Source organism: Equus caballus, chromosome 19 (assembly GCF_041296265.1).
Source record: "Equus caballus isolate H_3958 breed thoroughbred chromosome 19, TB-T2T, whole genome shotgun sequence".
Classification (NCBI taxonomy): domain Eukaryota; kingdom Metazoa; phylum Chordata; class Mammalia; order Perissodactyla; family Equidae; genus Equus; species Equus caballus.
Window position 1 is genome coordinate 12,647,338 of NC_091702.1, and position 18,835 is coordinate 12,666,172.

Consider the following 18,835-nt stretch of genomic DNA (forward strand, 5'->3'; position numbering starts at 1 on the left):
CTATATACCCCCACTTCTTTGGAGTGCTCTGTTCCTTTGTGGAAAGACTCTCCCGGGTTATAATCCTAAGATTTAAGCTCAGAATAAACTCACCCAAATTTTCATTTATAGATTGGTTATGGATTATTTTCGTTGACATCTCCATTCCTCTATCTAGCCATCAGTACATGGTTGGCTTTTAATACATTTGTTGAATGAATGAATAAACGAATGAATGTTATTCTTTTGGTCAATAGCTGGAAGCTGTCCATTCTGAGGTTGGCCCAATACAAATGCTGAGCTTCAGGAATAAGGACTAATTTCCTGCCTTCCAGGGGCCCATGCTCTACTAGCCAGAGGGCCTGAATATGTTAGTGTTGGAGGAAGAAAGAAGTAGAAAATGTGGACCAGTGACTTTTTTGGCACACACAATTTATTAATAAAGGCTCACCAATGTTATCTTGAAGTTAAAATTGCCTGATTTCTTGGCATTTTGTGTTTTTTCCTGCACAAGTAGAAAAGCAATTGTTGTCTTGGCCAATACCAGTGAAGGAACGTTTTATGATTCCTAGTTTAAGTGAGTGACAGATGCAAGCCCATTTGAACCATGAAACTTTTGGCTTTTCTTCTTTTAAAAGTTCTGTACAAGGGCTGGCCCGGTGGCGCAGCAGTTAAATTTGCACGTTCTGCTTCTCGGCGGCCCCGGGTTTGCCGGCCCTGATCCTGGGTGCAGACATGGCACCGCTGGGCAAGCTATGCTGTGGCGGGCATCCCACATATAAAGTAGAGGAAGATGGGCACAGATGTTAGCTCAGGGCCACGCTTCCTCAGCAAAAAGAGGAGGACTGGCAGTAGTTAGCTCAGGGCTAATCTTCCTCAAAAAAAAAAAAAAAGTTCTGTACAAATCATTGAAATATGCAAATAATAGGAGCAAAGGAAAAGGATTTAAAAAGTGTTTCTAGTCTAGGCTAACCTTGGTCAAGGTAAAGAGCACCTTTGCTGAGGCTAGATTGACAGGGCAGGCAAGGCAGGTAGAGCTTTCGCCCTTCTGCACATGGATAGGTTATTTCCAAACTATGTTTGATTATATTTTTTGGACCCTGTATTTATTATTTTGATTGCTTAGAGGAAATGCTTACTTTGAAGTGACGTCCTGGGGCTGTGCTTTGCAATATCTTTTATTAAGCTTTACTGTGTCTATTCACATTTACTTTAATTCTTACTTTTAGAAGGAGGATTTCAAGGTCAACGCACTATCTCTGTGATTGAATTCCAAGAGTCCTTAGCAGGGGTCCGTGTATATAAGGGTGTGGAATCATTGTGAACTGAGAGTGCATGCAAGTTCATGCCTGAGACTCCTCTGTGAAAATATTTAAAAGTGAAAGAAAGCTTTCAAAATAGGCATATGGGTGGGCCTGAACAGCATAGAAATGGGTGAACATAGCACCCAGGCAAGGAGCAAAAGTGAATCTGGGACGTAGGCTTGTTGTTCCTCTCACCTCTGCCGTCTCCTCATACCCTCACCCCTTTTATTTGGTGGGGTTCTGCTTTCTAACGTGTTGGAGACCCCCACCCATCAACTTTCATTTGCTCACGTTGTCCTCCCATGGGCTTCCATGTGGCCAATATCCTGAGCTGGATTTGCTTCCCTGCCTTGCCACTAGCAGCTAAAGGACCTTGAACAAGAAATGTACCTGTTCCAAGTTCCAGGCTCCTTACCTGTAACGGGGAGACCTTAATACCTACTTCAACATGTAAAACGCGTCCACCATGGAGAGGACCCTTGAGAAATGTTAGTTTCACCCTACCGTTTTAAGATCAGTTGCTGCATTGGATTAGTAAGAAACGATAAGTTTGCAGAGAAATACAGATGTAAGCACTTAGGTATTTAGCACAACATGAGGAACAGGCAAATCTGGAGGTGGCTATTTTATTTATAAAATTAAACCTAACTTTATTTTGCAAAAATCAACGAATACATGTTCAGATGTGGTGTATCTTCAAAACATGTTTTTGTTTTTTAACAAACATGCAAGTTAATTTGGCATGCCAAACATCTTTGTCTCTAGCTGTCCTTGGAAATTTTTTTTTATAACACAAACAAGGGTGCAAATATTATCCCAAAACTATTTACATTTTTACCCTCCAGAATTACTAACATTAATATTTATTGAGAGGAAAGAAAAACTGCAAGGTTTGGTCTTTGACGTTCACATTTAATTCGGCAATATAATTAAAAACTCGTATTTGTTTTTAAGATAAACACTGAAGGAAATTTAATAAATCTTTCTTTTGCTCTGCAAAGGAGCCACTATATCAAAGCATTTAACTGGAGCTGTCGAGTTCCTGCTGGTAGAATATTACTTCCAGCCTATTTATTAGCTTTTCTTCCTGTAGCCCAATACCTGCTTCCCCCCCCCCCGCCCCCCTCCACTGAGTGAAAGCACAGAAAGAAAGCAATTTCTTTTCTCTTTTTCCCCCAGCATCATGCAAGGCAAGACAGCATCACAAGTCACAATATCTGAATTTACTTTGATTATATTTTGTTTCTTACACTTAAAAATTATTTCGTATTATAATACTTACTGGGTTATCTAAAATCAACATTGTTGATTTTAGACTGTTATAAAGCCAGACTTTTAGAGGCATTTGAAACAATTCCTGAACCATGTCTGAAAGGAGATAATTGCCTCCAGCCTATTCTTTTGTACTTGAAGTAAAAGAAGTTTAGGTTTCACCAATTTACTAGAAAATAAGACTTTAGGGGCCCATATAATTTATTCACATCTTTTTACATTTTGTAAACAAGGATAGGATACTTCTGACAGTAGCCTATGAGCAAATTTTTAAAAATATCTCCCTCACTATAGAATAGGTACCAAGGGAGCATTTTAATTATGATTCTGGTAGTTCTCTTATGAGCCTACTTTCCAGAAAAAATTTTATATGAAATTTCCTGATTAAAAAGAAATCTAAAGTCATAGATTTAAGTTGAGAGAATACAGTAGGTGAGGTAAGGTCATTGCATTATCTACGGTCTGATGCACAATGTTGCATGTACAAAAGAACCTAAAGAGACATCTATCTCAAAGTTCAGGCAAGATATAAGAGTGCATAGACAAGAGAGAGCTTTTCAGATCAGATAGTGAAAGAAGACACAGTGTTCACCTAAATCAATACGTTGTAAGCAACATATACATGTGCAATGCCAATTCACAGAATGCAAACAAGATCAATTAGAAATTGTACTGTGATAGCCACACATTTTGGAGAAAAATTCCCAAGCCAGGCGGATGTGGATTGGGATAAAAACATAGGCAGTGTACACCACCATGGCAAAAATGGTTAGTAAGATGGTATTGAACATGGATTGCTCCCAAGGCTCCAAGACAGCACAGCAGCTAATGATTTGGTATTGATAGTAGAGCCAGGAGAAATAGTCCTTCACACGCCTGAAATCCATGGTTGGCTCCTTCAAGCTGCAGAAAGTCCGTCCTGTTAAAGAAGGTAATAGATTAGAAGAAAACTCAAATAAGGAACCAAAACAGAATCTCCTGAGATTTTCATGATCTCAGCATGTTAAAACCTTTCAAAAAATGCTAATGATCATTGACTGGATTATTAATATGAACATTACATAGAATTAATAAACAATGTACTAAGTATAGGGATTAATAATATTGCCACTACTGCTAATAATTACTACTAGAATTAATAGCAACATTATTAATAAGAGTAATATTCATCTAAAAATGATAATTGCTAGTAATAACTCTAGTCATAATAATATCCAAAAATTGAGGCTGACCACATTTTCTTTAGCCATGTATACAGAGAGAGATAAAAGTGAATTTTCTATTTCATACCACATATATTCTGGAGGAAGATTTAAATCACGGTGTGCAGGAAAGTGTTAAATTAGCAAGCCTGAGGCTGCTCTCTTTAGAAGGGTCTGCCTGCAAGCTTGGCCCTTGGCTGGCATCTGGGAACTTGGCTTTTGGAATGCTCTCTCTATTCCCTAGTGGATAAGAGTGATTTTCTACACCCAGACTGTGCAAACTCTGTAATTTATGGTGAACACCTGCTTTTTTCTAGGGGTTTGGAATTTTGGTAATTGCCAGACAAAGGGTGTCCACGTGACCAGTCCTAATAAACACCTTGGCGCCGAGTCTCTAATGGGTTTCCCTGGGCAGAAACATTGGACATGCATCACCGCACTTTTTGCTGGTAGAGAAAGAAGCACACGATGTGTCTACTCATGGGAGGGAGAGAGCATCGGAAGCCTGTGAATGGATTTCTTCAGACTCCACCTGGGTCTTTCTTGCTTGCTGATCCTCTTATATGTATATCCTTCTGCTGTAATAAGCCTCAGCTGTGAGTACAAATACATGTGGAGTCCTGGGAGTCTTTCTAGTGAGTCACTGAATATGTGGGTGATCTTGGGAACCTCCAAAACAAATGGGAAGCCCAAAGTGTACCTTTGGGTGGTCATTTGGTTTTTGGGTAGAGAACTTATGAAAACCACATAAAAATGTTTTGTTGGCCCTCAGATAGGACCACAGTTATAACTACATGTAAAATTTCCTAGAAGGAAGAGCATCTATCATTTCTTAAAAAGATTCTTGGGAAGATTTTGCGGACTTTCATGGACACGGCGGGTGTCCATGGAGAAACAAGCTGACCTGTGCGCGTTCTGCTTACTCCTCAGGCTACGTGGAGACCCAGGATCCTAATGCCTGGCACAAAGACAGTCATCAGTAAATAGCTGATAAACGAATGAGTAAATGAATGAATGACAAGTAACCAACTTAAATAATTATAGATCGGTCACTCAGAGTCCCAACCTAACTGGGATATGGTTAACTATTGTTGACTTTCAACAGTGTGCTTTGGTAATAAGTAACTCTTTCTGATAAGGATAATTTCCACAAAAACTTAAAATGGAAAGTCTTTGTGTTACCATGTTGCGATTTTCTGTAATAATGGCCAGGATAATCCAAAGAAGAAGTTAACACAAACTGAAGTGGTTTTCTTCTCTATGAAAAGTCAGCCCCCCTTCTTTCCTAGAAGCCAGAGTGAGAACTAAGTAATTAGATTTAAATGCTTTGTCTGGTAGGTGGACCTTGGTCAGAAGTTACCTCCAACATTCTTTTTCATTCCTAGCTCTGGTTGCAGAGAAAGAGCAAAGGCCAATAGGGTAAGGTCTTGGAAGAAATGAGTGACAGAAGGAGTGATAGTTTCAGTGAGTGATATTATCCAAGCAACTAAGATTTTCCACTGATAGGCCGAAACAGAGAAGAGTAAGAGTTATCACTATTTAAGCTTTTAGGCTGTCCCACTAGACAACTGTATATTTCAAACTAAACTTAATTTAAAAAATCTCAGTCATGGTTACCCACCCTTGCTTCCTCTTCATTACGTTGACAGGGTTTAGGGAGGCGCCAGGTAACTGATCAGGACCATGAGGGTCCATTCATCAGGTATCATTCCAGGTTGTGCTGGGTGAAGGTGGGAGAAAGACGGCTCAGACAGGCACAGACCCTCCCCTTAGGAAACTTGGTCCAGTTGGGGAGACAGTTAGCAATCAAATAATATGCACAAATGTATAATTATCAACTACATTGTGCCCTAAAGGAAAAAGCAGTATATAAGGCACTATAAGAAACCTGATCCAGTCTGAGCACGCCTCTGAGGAAGAGATATTTGAAACAAGATCCAAGGGATGATCTAAGTCAAACAGAGAAAAGGGGTAGTCAGGCGGGGAGAATGGCCAAGACAGAGGGGTCAGCTGTGTGTGCAAAGGTTAGAGGTGGGAGGGAGCCCAATAGGTGGTTGAAGGGGGCAGGGAAAGGAGCACAGAGATCTGGGGAAGGAGGCTGGGAGTATGTGAAAACTGAAGAGGAGGGGATGGCCAGAGTGAGGCCAAGCACTGAGGGCCGAGTTGGACAGGCTAAGGATTTTGTCTTTCTCTCGTGAATGAGGGGCCTCCAGAGGATTTTCACAGGGGAATGCTATGGGGGGTTTGAGAAGACGAGGCTCTAAGCTCACATGGACATGTCGCCTTCCCCACATTCTAAAGCCAAGCTGAAATGGTTTTGAATACCAATGTTTTCAGAAAATCTAGGCCTCTGCTCTCCCATGGGCGTTACTCAATCAGAATTAACCTGAAAATCTGTTTAAAATATTCCTAATAGTCTTCATTTTTATAAATGAGATGTTACCCATTTAGAAATAAATATCATTGACTTTTTCCCTATAAATTTTAGCTTTTAAAAATGCACTAATTAATTGCCTGGCCATTGCTTTCTCTTCCAAAGTCAAATGTCTGGCTTGAGCAGCCTCGTGGACACTCTGACTGCAGCCTCGTGAGAGACCTTGAGCCAGGGGCACCCAGCGAGGTTGTGCCCGGATTCCTGAGCCATAGAAACTGTGACATAATCAGTGTTCACTGTTTTAAGTGGTAAAACTCAATCAATCAATCAATCAATCAACCAATCAAGGAAACGACAGATCTAAAGCATATTTGGAAGGCGGATACCTGGTAAGACCATGGTTACATCGTGCTAGTAAGTTAAAGAACTAAGATTAAAACATTGTTTTCTTGCCAGTTTCTACAGTCCCCTGAATCACTTCCCAGCCTCTCCATCGCCAGCTCCGACATGTAAAAAGTGCTCTTATTGTCACACCTCACTTCAGTCTCAAGAAGTCTGAGTCAGTCAATAAAAAAGCATTGATTTCTCCCCTTTCTTTGATTCTTTTTTCCCTTATTGATGAAAAACAATATTAAAGATTGTTTAGTCATTGTTTCTTATTATCAAAAGGTGGGAAGAAAGAGAGTTGGTTATTACTGGTAAACCATCTGCTACAACCTATTGTTAGAATGTGCACTATATTTCGCTTCTGGATGTACTTAGGTAATATATTTCTACTTCCTTCTGAGTCCATTTTTAAATCTCCTATGGGACTACATGTAAGACTTTTTTCAAAAACCACTTTAGACAATTTAAGATGAGTAATGTGGATAGGAGAAGTCATTCATTCATTAAACAAATACATTTTGAGTGCTACTATGTGGTTTCTTCTGAATAGTAATGGCTTCAGAAGGAATCTATCCCAAAACGGCACTGCAGACAGGAGATGCTCTTCTAGGCAGCAGCAAACTGGACCATGTGACAAACTGCAGTGAACGAGGGGCCAGGAAGGAGCATTAACTGGGAAGAAAGGACGTGGGAAGGTGCTGGGAAGGAAGCTAGAAGAGACTGAATTTGGGGAACTAAGATGACAGAAATGCCGTGACATTATCTATAGGTGACCTAGAACCAGATGACGGCAAACATCTTAAAGTCTTAATTTTTCACAGTGAAATGTGAAATTAATTTGCATACTTCCTTAAAGACCTAATACCATTTCCCAGCAAAGCTAAACAGAGAACTTAAAATGTTTACTTTATTTAAGCACACCATGAATCTTTTTGTTTCATGTTATGTGTTTTTGAAAGATGATTTCTTGTATATGGAGGGAGTAGTCTGTTTCTTTTTAAAAAATTTTTCCCTCTAAACTTGATGATTTTTAAAACCCTCTTGGATATTTAACTAGGTTGTGCATTCAAAGGTGGCGTTGCCCAGGCAGACAGTGTTATGTTTCCAGGGGCACAGAGGCCTGGATGTAGGACTCTAACAGCTGAAGCTGTGTGGTGACACCCTCAGGTGAACAGGCAGGGCCTGGAGCCCCCGTGGGACACAGAGATTTGAAGCCCCCTGTTGGAAGCAGAGGGTGGAGCAGAGGTCAGCGCTGTTACCCGAAGAACCGGGCTGTGAAGCCTGAGGAAAGGCTTTCTCTGGACTATTGTTTTAAAGAAACTGATAAAGTCTCTTTCTTCTGGAAGACCAGTGTAGTACCACATTCTAGGATGCCTAATGGATTTGATTTTTCAGAGTTCTCTAATAATAATAACAAAACAATTTATGTTTTCCTAGGATTATTTGTAGTTTAGAAAGTGCTTTTATTGCATTTGTATAATGCACAGCATGATTCTGGGAATAAAGATAGACATTGGTTCAAGTCCTGAATCCTCCACTTACTGGCTGTGTGACCTTTGCCCAGTTACTTACTTGTTCTGGGCCTCAATTTCGTCACCTGTAAAACGGAGATAATAATCCCTACTGTTTAGGGTTGCTGTGAAGATTAGCAGAAATTGCTTGAGGATTAGCAAGCAAAGAATCAAGTCAAGGGATGGGAGGAGTAAATAGACAGGGACAGAAACTCTAACTAGAGAAGTCTTTCTTCCCTCCCTTTTATTTGTTGAAAATAATTATTCACATACTGGTAATTGCACCAGGAACTGGAGATTCCATAGGTGACTGAGAGAGTCATAGCCATTGCCCTCAAGGACTATAATTCAACTGAGTGTATTCCACCAATATATATTCTAGATAATATTTACCATATGTATTAGGTAGCTAAAGTGGAATCCTAGAATGTTAGTGGCTAGATGGACTGTAGAGATCCCCCAGACCAAAGCACTCATTTTAAAGAAAAAGACCAAGCCTATGGGGCTAACACTGAATTGATATGAAATTGGTTGACATTAAATTGGTTTGCTAAACTGAATTGAAGTGATTGGACCAGGCGGGGAATATCTTGTGTTTTGTGAATTGATAATGGTTGAAAGAAGTAGAAATTCCAATGGAGGTTTTCTGTGGTTTTGGAAGACTCAAAGCTGAGCAAGGACAATGGAATCAGGTGTGGAGGATATCTGGGAGGTCTCAGCCCCATCCTCTCTGTTTCCCCAGAGTCTATTCTTCCCTCACTCAAGACTGTTTCCTGAAACCCCACAGTTCAGATTCTCCTCCAGCCAAATGAAGGTCTGAATGCCTATTGATTGCAAATATTACTGGGAATTGCCAAAAGCTAAGGTTCTTGTTAGCAATGTACATCTCAGCATGGATAAAAGACCAAAGCAGTGCTCTGCCAGGTTGAGGGGAGGAAGAGGGGAAGGGTTATCCGAATCCAGTGAACGACAGGGACTCACGAGAAGGGACAGCGGAAAAGAGTAAGGACTGGGAGTCTCCTAAGAAGTTATCTCATAATTGATTGGAGCACAAGTGACTATTTTTTATTTCTGAATGTCATTGCCTTTTTATCAACAGGTAATGGGGGCTAGCCTGGTGGTGTACAGTTAAGTTGGCACACTCCATTTTGATGGCCCGGGGTTCGCCACTTTGGATCCCAGGTGCGGACCTATGCACTGCTTATCAAGCCATGCTGTGGCAGGCATCCCACATATAAAAGAGAGGAAGATGGGCAAGAAAATTAGCTCAGGGCCAGTCTTCCTCAGCAAAAAGAGGAGGATTAGAGGCAGATGTTAGCCCAGGGCCAATCTTCATCAAAAAACAAACAAAAAACAGATGATCATGTTTTTCTCTCACTGGATTTGTGTACAGTGGGGAAGGAGATAAGTTTCATCTCCTCTCCTAGAATGAGAGGGAGACCACTTGGGACTTATAACCCACATGACTCAGGGGCACGACTTTGTTCTGGCCTGAATGAGAAGAAAGTTAGAATAAATAGAGTAATTAAAAGCCTCCCACACGTTCACATGAGCCCACATGTATGAGTCACAAAACGAGAGCACCGTAAGGGGACCATGCAGGGAAGTCGACCAAGGAGAGGCTGGGCTCGCTCAGGAAGTTCTCTGCCGCTGTTTTCTGTCCCCCGCAACAAGAATGGTGGAAAGTTAGGCAAGTGCAAGGAAAGATGGGCGGCAGGCGATTTGGTCGCGTGGAATTTACCTTGGGAAAACTGCGCAAGACTTGACCCTGCAGCCCTCCTCCCCTAAAGAAAGTACTGCACGTTACGGGATTTTCTCAGTAAGGTATTTCCCTTCCTAAACATTAGCTAAAAATGAATCTTCCTTCTTGGGGAAAACATCCCCTAACACGTTCTGGTTTAAATTTACTTCTCAAACGTCAGAATCTGGGGCTGAAAAGAAAATTGGGAAGGACCTGTGCTCGGTTTTGGGTTAACCCCTTCTCAACTTACTTTGGGATTCCATGTCAATCACTCAGCTCTTTCTGTGCTTCATATTTGGAACGTGAAAACCTGGGGAGTGAGGAAAGTGTCCCGCCTGCTGCAGAGAGAGATGCTGTATGTAAAGGAGGCTGCATCTGTGTTCAGAAGCTGCTTTCTTTGGAAAGAACTCAATATGAGTTGCTCGAGTTCAAGTCTTTCTTCATTCATTTAAAAAAGGAGCAGAGTGATCACCTTCCAAAGAGGACAATATTGAAAGGGGGATAAAGAAGAGTAAATTTACAGTGGAGAAGACTGACAGGCGCTACCCCAGCCAGCTGAGGAAGGCCAACATCAACAATGATAAAGCATGTTGACAGTATGTATCCATGATATCATGGCATGAAAATGACACTTTCCCTCTGTGCTCTTTCTCCCAACCACCCAGAATCTCAGTCTGACCATGAGAAAAAACAGCAGACAAATTCCACCAGAGAAGCATCCTAAAAAACACCTGATCAGGACTCCTTAAAACTCTCCAGGTCATCAGAAACGAGCAAAGTGTGAAAAACTGTCACAGCCCAGAGGAGCCTAAGGAGACATGACAGCTAAACATAAGGTGTTATCCTGGGTGGAATCCTGGAACAGAAGAAGGATATTAGGTAAAAACTAGGGAAATCTGGGCTGGCCCCGTGGCCGAGTGGTTAAGTTCGCACACTCCGCAGCAGGCGGCCCGGTGTTTCGTTGGTTCGAATCCTGGGCGCGGACATGGCACTGCTCATCAGACCACGCTGAGGCAGCATCCCACATGCCACAACTAGAAGAACCCACAACGAAGAATACACAACTATGTACCGGGGGGCTTTGGGGAGAAAAAGGAAAAAATAAAATCTTTAAAAAAAAAAAAAAAAGAAAACTAGGGAAATCTGGCTAAAGTATTGGCTTTAGTTAATGATAGTGTATCAACATTGGGTCATTAATTTTAACACACGTGTCATACTAATGTAAGATGTTAAGAGGGGAAACTGGGTGCAGGGTATATGGGAACTCTCTGTACTATCTTCTGAATGTTTCTGTACATCTAAAACTGTTCTAAACAATAACATATATTAAAAATTTCTGAAGGCAAAAAAATAATTAGGAAAGTCTTGAAAGGTCCTGAGTTATCCCTATTCCAAATTCTAATAAACTTAGCTTATGCTGTTCTGCCCTTCAGGAAAACTCTTCCTAATAACTCTGAACACAGTAAATAATACCCCTCCACAAAAGCCTGGCTTTCAGACCTTTTTAAACACAATAGATAGGACAAATACATTTTACATTGTGATCCAGGCATATGACCAAAACAAACATCTCTCAAAATCATACTCTGTGATGGTACAGGTTAAAAATTTTCTTTTCTATTCTCTTCTATTTGATTCAATTCAATTCTACTGTATTCTTTGTTATTCTCTTCGCTCATTAAAAAATACCCTAATTGTGAGCCACTACCTTGATTTCTTAATCCACCTATTGCAACCCGCAGTTGGAAAAACCTTACTTTAAGGCTTAAATGCCAGCTTCTCTATGATGTCTCTGCACTGCTCAATATGGCAGCCACTAGGCACACGCCATTTAGATTTTTAGTGGTCAATAGCCACATGCGGCTCATGGCTACCATATTAGACAGAATGGATATAGAATATTTCCATCAATGCAGAAAATTCTATTGGGCAGTGCTGTGGACTCTCTCCATCTCTTGTTGGACTAATGAAATAGCCTACCAGCTTGTCTCCTTTTCACCTTACAGTCTCCCATGCTGCGGCTGGAATTAGCTTTCTAAAATTACAGATTCATTTCACTGCTTGAAACCCTTCAATGGCTCTCCATTTCCTATGAAATGAAACATTCATTTAAGGCCCTTCACGGTGTGATTTCGCCCCCTCTCCAGAATCGTCTCTGAACTCCGGCTAAATTCCATTCACTCTTAAGTCTCTGTTTTTGTTCATCTTCTTTTCCTTTCTAGAGCTGTCCTTATGCCCCTTCTCTTCTAGATAAAATTCTATTTACTTTCAAGGCCTAGGTCCTATATTCTCTTTTCTATGAAACATTCTCAGGAGACCACCTCTTCCAAGTAAAAGAAATTGTTTCTTGTATGTGTTACCACTGCAGCAACATTTCAGAACTTACACTGTATCATAATTAGCCATGTACAATCTCTTTCCCCGCTAGACAATGAGGCCTTTGAATACTGGGACTATGCTGCAGTCGTCTCTTTATCACCAGTGCCTGGAACGTGGGATACTTGTACGCTGGCTGGTGAGCTGGTGGGCTGGCTGGCTAACTGACTGGATTATAAGATTGTTGAGGGCAGGGACCACACTTGTACTTACTTAATATTTCCATAGTACAATGTGGGGCACATACAAGGTACTTATGAACTCTCACTGTCAGCTTTCAGGCAATGAGTTTTAGACAGATTGTTTTCTGCAAATTCAGAACAATCTGTCTTTTTGTGGGATGGGAGGGAGCTGGCACTAAAATTTTTTTTAATATAACAAATGCTTTTTAATTTCCTCATACTGTTAAAAGTTCATGGACTCTGTGGGGAATAAAAAACACTTGTGAAGTGGTTTTAAATCCCATTAAAATGGCCTTTACAACGCTTACTCTAGGTAAGTAATAATTTAAGATTGATAGGTAGAAAAGTACTTGTAATGGAAAATCCCAGGATGGGAACACTTGGAGACCTGTTTTCTTCTCTTCTCTTTTCCTTTCTCTTTACTTTTTCCTTTTTTTGAAAAATTCCTTCACTCATTCATTCGATTTTGTGTCCTTGGGAAAGTTCTAAAATCTTTCTGTGTCACAGCTTCTCTGTGTGAAATGAAGATAATTGATAATTGCCTCTAAGTCTGTCTCACGGATGTGGTAAGGAGCAGAGGGATAGGTTGTGAGCTCTTTATAAGTGACAATAATAGTCACAGTAATAGTCATAGTAATTGTAGTGTTCATTATTGTTCCTTGTGGATTGGCACAACTTTAAACTATTTGCAAGATTCTACTAAATTATACAGTCTTTGTGGAATATTCTGTAACGATTACTTCAACAATGGAGTGCTTTGTATATTTTGGAGGAAAAAACCCTCAGCCCTTATTTATGTTGGCTCGTTGAATTGCCTAGTACATTAAAATAATAAAACAATGCATGTATGTAGCCATTACCACAAACCACTCCTTGAAAGGTATGCAATCTCTAAACAAATTTTCAAATGTGTCTTGGGCATTGCCACCACATACCACTGTGTGGGCTGTGCCCTGCACAACCTTATGTGATGGTTCTTGTCTTGGGGACCTAATCACAAGCTGCTTCTTTATGTGAACACCATTTGATTCACAAAGTTCATATGATTAATGGCAAAACCTCACATTGTGTCCAGGTAAGAATCAGGCACAGCAGTAGTTTATTGGCTTCCCAGTTTCCAGATATCTTGCTATAGGTTTTCTGTGAGTGACTCCAATGTTTTCTGTGTCGCACAGAAAGTTCCATCCTCGCTTAACACTTTCTTGGAAATTTCCTTTCCATCTTAGAATGCTCTCCACCCATCCTCTGGCAAGCACTTCCTCATGCTGATACAAGAGTGAATATTAGAAGGCAGACCAGAAGTGATGGATTTGGAGTCCAGGTCTTTAGAGGGTGCTATAAAAATCAGCTTAAAAGTTTGTAATGAACCAAAGCCAAAGAAAATCAATCAACCATAGGGCAATTAAGGAACTTTTTTTTACGCATTCATGAATTAGTTGGACAAGAGACTCACCAGACAGGATGAAACAAATAATTGTAAGTAAAGCGTGTTACTGCTTTTAGGCGACTAAGTTACTCTAATTAAGGTTGATAATCTTGTACTTAGAAATTAGTTACTGAAATAATGTACTAAAAGGAAAAATTCTGATCAAAAATTTAGCCAAGTTGTTGGCACAGTGTCAGTTTGAGTTATACACAAGAGCAGAGTGTTTTTGTGGCTATCTGAACCAACTGTATTGCCCCCAATTTTCACTACCACTAACCAAAGCAGAGCAACAGAAACCATGTATTTCCAGCCCAACTACCAACTGAGGCCTCTGGGAAACATGGTGTGTGTTGAGTAACTGTAATTTCAAAGCTGTCCTTGTTGTTTGGCATTTTCTGACAGACTCCAGAGGGATTTATAACTGAAGGACTTCCAGCTGGGAAAGAAAATTTAGAATTTGACTTTAATAGAAAATTTCATAAAAATTTAGGAAACACTAAGTTCAGATTATATCAATCTCAATGTTGTGTGGCTATCAGAAAGAAGATATATATTTTGAAACTAAAAAAGAGCAGCAAGTACATGAATGTTGAGGAGATGCTATGAATAGGAAGAGAAATTTGTAACAGGGGGATAATACACCTTGTCTTGTTCCCGGTGTCCTTTCATTTACTCATAGAGAAACAGGGCAAGTACCCCTGTTTATTTCTGCCAATATTGGAGTGGAGAGTAGGGCTTCTGGGCCAGGTTTTTAACTATAATGTCACTTCTTAGGATGAGCTTATTGTTTACTATTTTATTTAAAAAAAAAAGAAATTGTTATCCTGTGAAGAATGAAAAAGGAGAGTATAGCTTCTGGGTAGCTTTTTCCTTCTGAAGATATTATTCCCAAGGACTGCCAAGTTGTTTCTAGAAGGAAAAAGTAAACAGAGCTGCAACACTAACAATGTCCTTAACATCATTAAAAATCATTTTTTTAAAAGTCATTAAATGTACACGCATGTTAAAGCAGCGTTATTCACAAGAGCCAAAAGGGGGAAGCAACCCCAATGTCCACTGGCAGATGAACGTATAAACAAAATGTGGTATATACATGCAATGGAATATAATTCATCCTTAAAAATAAGGAAATCCTGACAACATGGATGAACCTTAAGGACATTATGCTAAGGGAAATAAGTCAGTAACAAAAAGACAAATACTGTATGAGTCCACTTATGTGAGATATCTAGAGTAGCCAAATTCAGAAGCAAAGCAGAATGGTGGTGACAGGGGCAGGAGGAAGGGGAAACTGGGAGCTGTTGTTCAATGGGTACAGCATTTCACTTTCGCAAGATGAAAACATTCTGGAGACTGTTTGTACAGCAATGTGAATATGCTTAATACTACTTAACTGTACATTCAAAAATGGTTAAGAAGGTGAACTTTTTATGTTATGTATATTTTACTGCAATTAAAAAATTGTAAATGTCAATGAATAACTCTAAAAATTATGAAGCGCTGAAATTTAAAAATACACTTTAAAATGGCATGCAAAAAATATTTTTAAAAAGTCATCGAGATTCTCAATTTGTAGTGGGACCTTACTAGTCTAGCAAAATCACATAGGTGTACCATCCAAAGCTGGGTAAACAGATAATCCCAAAAGTCTTCAGATAAAAATTGTGATGTCCTAATCAGGGTTCCCTTCTTCCTGGCTTTCAGGATCTAAGAGGAAAACTGGGAACTGCTAAACTACAAAGAACCTTCTGAGAGGAGGGCTGACATGTTTAGGCTCATCTTGGCATCAGTGAAATCCTAGTAGCTTAATCTCCTGCAGTACTTGTGGGAGTTATAAATTCTACGATATGCTTAGCTGTGTTTGACGAGGATGTGAAATAAGACGTTCATAAGATCCCAATACCCAGAGCACTTAAAAAGGAGTAAGAGTGGCAAAGTGGCTGAAACGCCTTTTCTACTGTCATTACAAATCCTTTTCCTGGCAACGGTACTCCGTGACATCATCACACCTCTGCCTTTCTCTTTTCTTGCCCAGCTCTTGGCCATCGAACCCACAATTTGGTAAAGGAACTACTTGCTTACTGCTTGTTTCTAAGGACTCAGTTTTCTTAGGAGCTAGAAGCCTGACCATGAAAACTTGGGCCTTTATTTCATCCCTGTCATCGTTATATTTGATGCGTCTTCAGAAACAGAAGACTTTTTTCCCGGGGAACAATTTGAAGGCGAGGCAGGTGAGTTACTGCCATCCTGATTTGTCAAAAGCGTCCCTGCTGAGCTTTCTTCCCGAGTTCTGCCAAAGGAAATCTGGTTGCACAGGCAGCTGGTCAACCAAGACTCTTCCAGTGGTATCTTCTAATACCAGTTTTCTTTGCAATTTTTTTTTATAACATCGAATAGATTTGCCCACAAAACTTTTTGTTTGTTTTCTTTATTTTTCTGTCCCTCCTCCTCCTTCTCATTCTTCTGGCTCATTCTTTCCTTCTTATTACACTGTCTGGAAAGCTTCTGATAACGAGGTTGGTGTTTTTCTTGTTTTGGTGACCAGCAACACTGAACTTTCATAGGTGTGATTTTTGTGACAACAGTAATATAGCCTGTTGCTTTTTCATTGCCCTCAACTGAGCCGCTTCTGTGTCTCAGCGATGGCTGCTTTTGGGAAAACGCGTGGAGAGTTGGGTTAACTCCAAGGCTCGTGGAGACAGACGTAGCATTGTTGAGGTGTTCTCTCTGCTAACCCCCAGATCAAGGGACATCTCCCTACCGGGCTGGTTAGCATTCCAGGTCAGCTAGTTTCCGGGGTGGGAAGTAGGGGGAGGAGGAGGAAGTGGGAAGGGAAAGGCAGGAGTTTATAGAGTTATGTCAAAACACGTTGTTGCCTTTAGGCAATTAAATTAGTCTAATTAGATTTTGCAATTTTGTATTTAGAAGTGAGTTACTTAAATGATTTACTAAAAGAAAAAAGTCTCACTGACAATCTACCAAGTGGATTTCTCATTCTCCTGGGAAAAACAGCATGGAGATGTCACTGTTGGCCTCATTCTCTTTCACCTGCTCTGAAGTGCACGGCTGCCTGCATTCTTCTAGCGGAAAATGAAAAGTAGAGAAATGCGGAGCTCCAAGCTTGTTCTTTTAAATGGGTAACAATTGTTTGTTTCATAAGAGCTTTTTGATTTTTACATAAATGTGGAGAAGGCTAACGGCAACTGAGCATATTAAGAAAAATATTTTCAACCAACAGATTTTGTAACCAATTTAACTATAGTCCTAGACTGGGTGAGATGAAATGTTCTTCTCCCTCTTTGAATAAATGTGGGCTTGTTTGTCAAGAATACTAGAGGGAATCTCCCAAGACATAAAGATATTTGGATTAAGATATTGTGGTAGGTTGAATGGTGGACCCCCAAAAAGATACGTCCACATCCTAGAATCTGTGAATGTGCCCTTATTTGGGAAAGGGTCTTTGTAGAAGTAATTAAGTTACAGATCTTGGCAAGAGATCATCCTGGATTACCCAGGTCAGTCCTAAATCCAATGACAAGTGTCTTCAGAAGAGAGACACAGAGAAGTCCATGCGAAGACAGAGGCAGAAATTGGACTTGTGTAGCCATAAGCCAAGGAACACCTGGAACCACCAGAAGCTGGGAGAGGCAAGGGAGAAATTTCCACTAGAGCCTTGGAGGGAGTGCAGCCCTGCTGACACCTTGATTTCAGACTTCTCGCCTCTCGAACTATCTGAGTAAATTTCGCTTGTTTTAAGCCACCAATGTTGTGGTACTTTGGTACAGCAGCCCTAGGAAACAAATTCAGATGTCTTCCTTGAAAACACTTAAAATGTGGAATCTTAAATCTTAAAATATGGAATTCTCTTCAGGGAACAGAAACAGCATTTATTAAGTACCACTGTGGCAGGGACTGGCCAGATGCTTAACTTAAACGATTCCTATTTTAAAGATGAAGAAACTGAGACCCAACCGCGGTGACCACATAGGGAGCTGGGTGAGAATCCTGCTGAGAGGCGGCATGGTGAGTAGTGACGAGCTCTGGCTCTGGATCCTGTCTAGGTTTGATCCTGGCTACGTCACTCAACCACTCTGACTCAATTTCCTCAACTGGAAAACAGGAATGATAATAGAACTTCATTCAGACAATTACTGGGAAGATTAAAAAGTGTAAAGTATTTAGAATAATACACAGGAAGGGCTAAATGAATGCTAACTGTTATAATTACTACACACTATACTAACAGATTACTACACCATTGCTAAGGCTATGACTACCAAGCATATAAATAAAAAATAAAATAAAATAAAAGAATGAAAGAGAATGAGATCATTTTTAAGGCAGACAACGTGAACTTTATCAGTTATTAAATTAGATGCCACTTTTTTTTTTTTAAAGATTTTATTTTTTCCTTTTTTTCCCCAAAACCCCCCGGTACATAGCTGTATATTTTTTTTAGTTGTGGCTCCTTCTAGTTGTGGCATGTGGGATGCCGCCTCAGCACTAGAAGCCACTTTTAGAGAGAGACTGTCCTTCAGAATGTTTATACAGTTCTGGTGTGGCTGTCATAAAGGAGATTAAAAAATATGTTACTTGATTTCAAAGATGAGGAAACTGAGGCTCATTAAGTTTTTGTGCCTTGCTTCTTGTCAGAAGCCAAGGAGGAAACAGCGCTGGGATCAGTCCTAGGATTCTCTCCCTCTGACCTGGTGTTTCTGCCACTCCGTACCACCTCCTCGAACAGCTCTCTACAATGCTAAGTGTTCAGTAAGGATCTTCTGAGTTAGTCAAATCAAGCCTGGTTATCAGTAACTTTAACGTAATATGGGAGGTTCCCAAACTGTTTGGAAATGCAGAAATTGTTGCCAACTGTTTCAGAACCATAAGTCTCTTAAAACATTGTAGTGAGAGGGAAGGATTAAGAAACTATCATTCAGAAGATAAATCTATTTATTTTTGTCCACACCTCCCACTCTTTTTTCCATTTACTGTAGATTTAATGAAAGTGGGCGGGTAGCCAGTGGTCGTCTAGGTTTTTCACCCTCTCCTCCTCTCCCCCTCCTCTCCTCTCCCCTCCCCTT

The 18,835-nt window shown here is 40.3% G+C and overlaps 1 protein-coding gene across 2 annotated transcripts in view; it reads right to left on the reverse strand.

Moving 5' to 3' along the window:
• Window positions 1–1,893: 1,893 nt before the first annotated feature.
• SPTSSB (serine palmitoyltransferase small subunit B) overlaps window positions 1,894–18,835 on the reverse strand; it is a 28,730-nt gene continuing 11,788 nt past the window's right edge. For both annotated transcript variants that reach the window (XM_014732718.3, XM_005601777.4), the window contains exon 3: window positions 1,894–3,474. In XM_014732718.3, the coding sequence (XP_014588204.1) occupies window positions 3,212–3,442 (231 nt within the window). In that variant the 5' untranslated portion in view covers window positions 3,443–3,474 and the 3' untranslated portion in view covers window positions 1,894–3,211. The remainder of the gene's footprint in view (window positions 3,475–18,835) is intronic.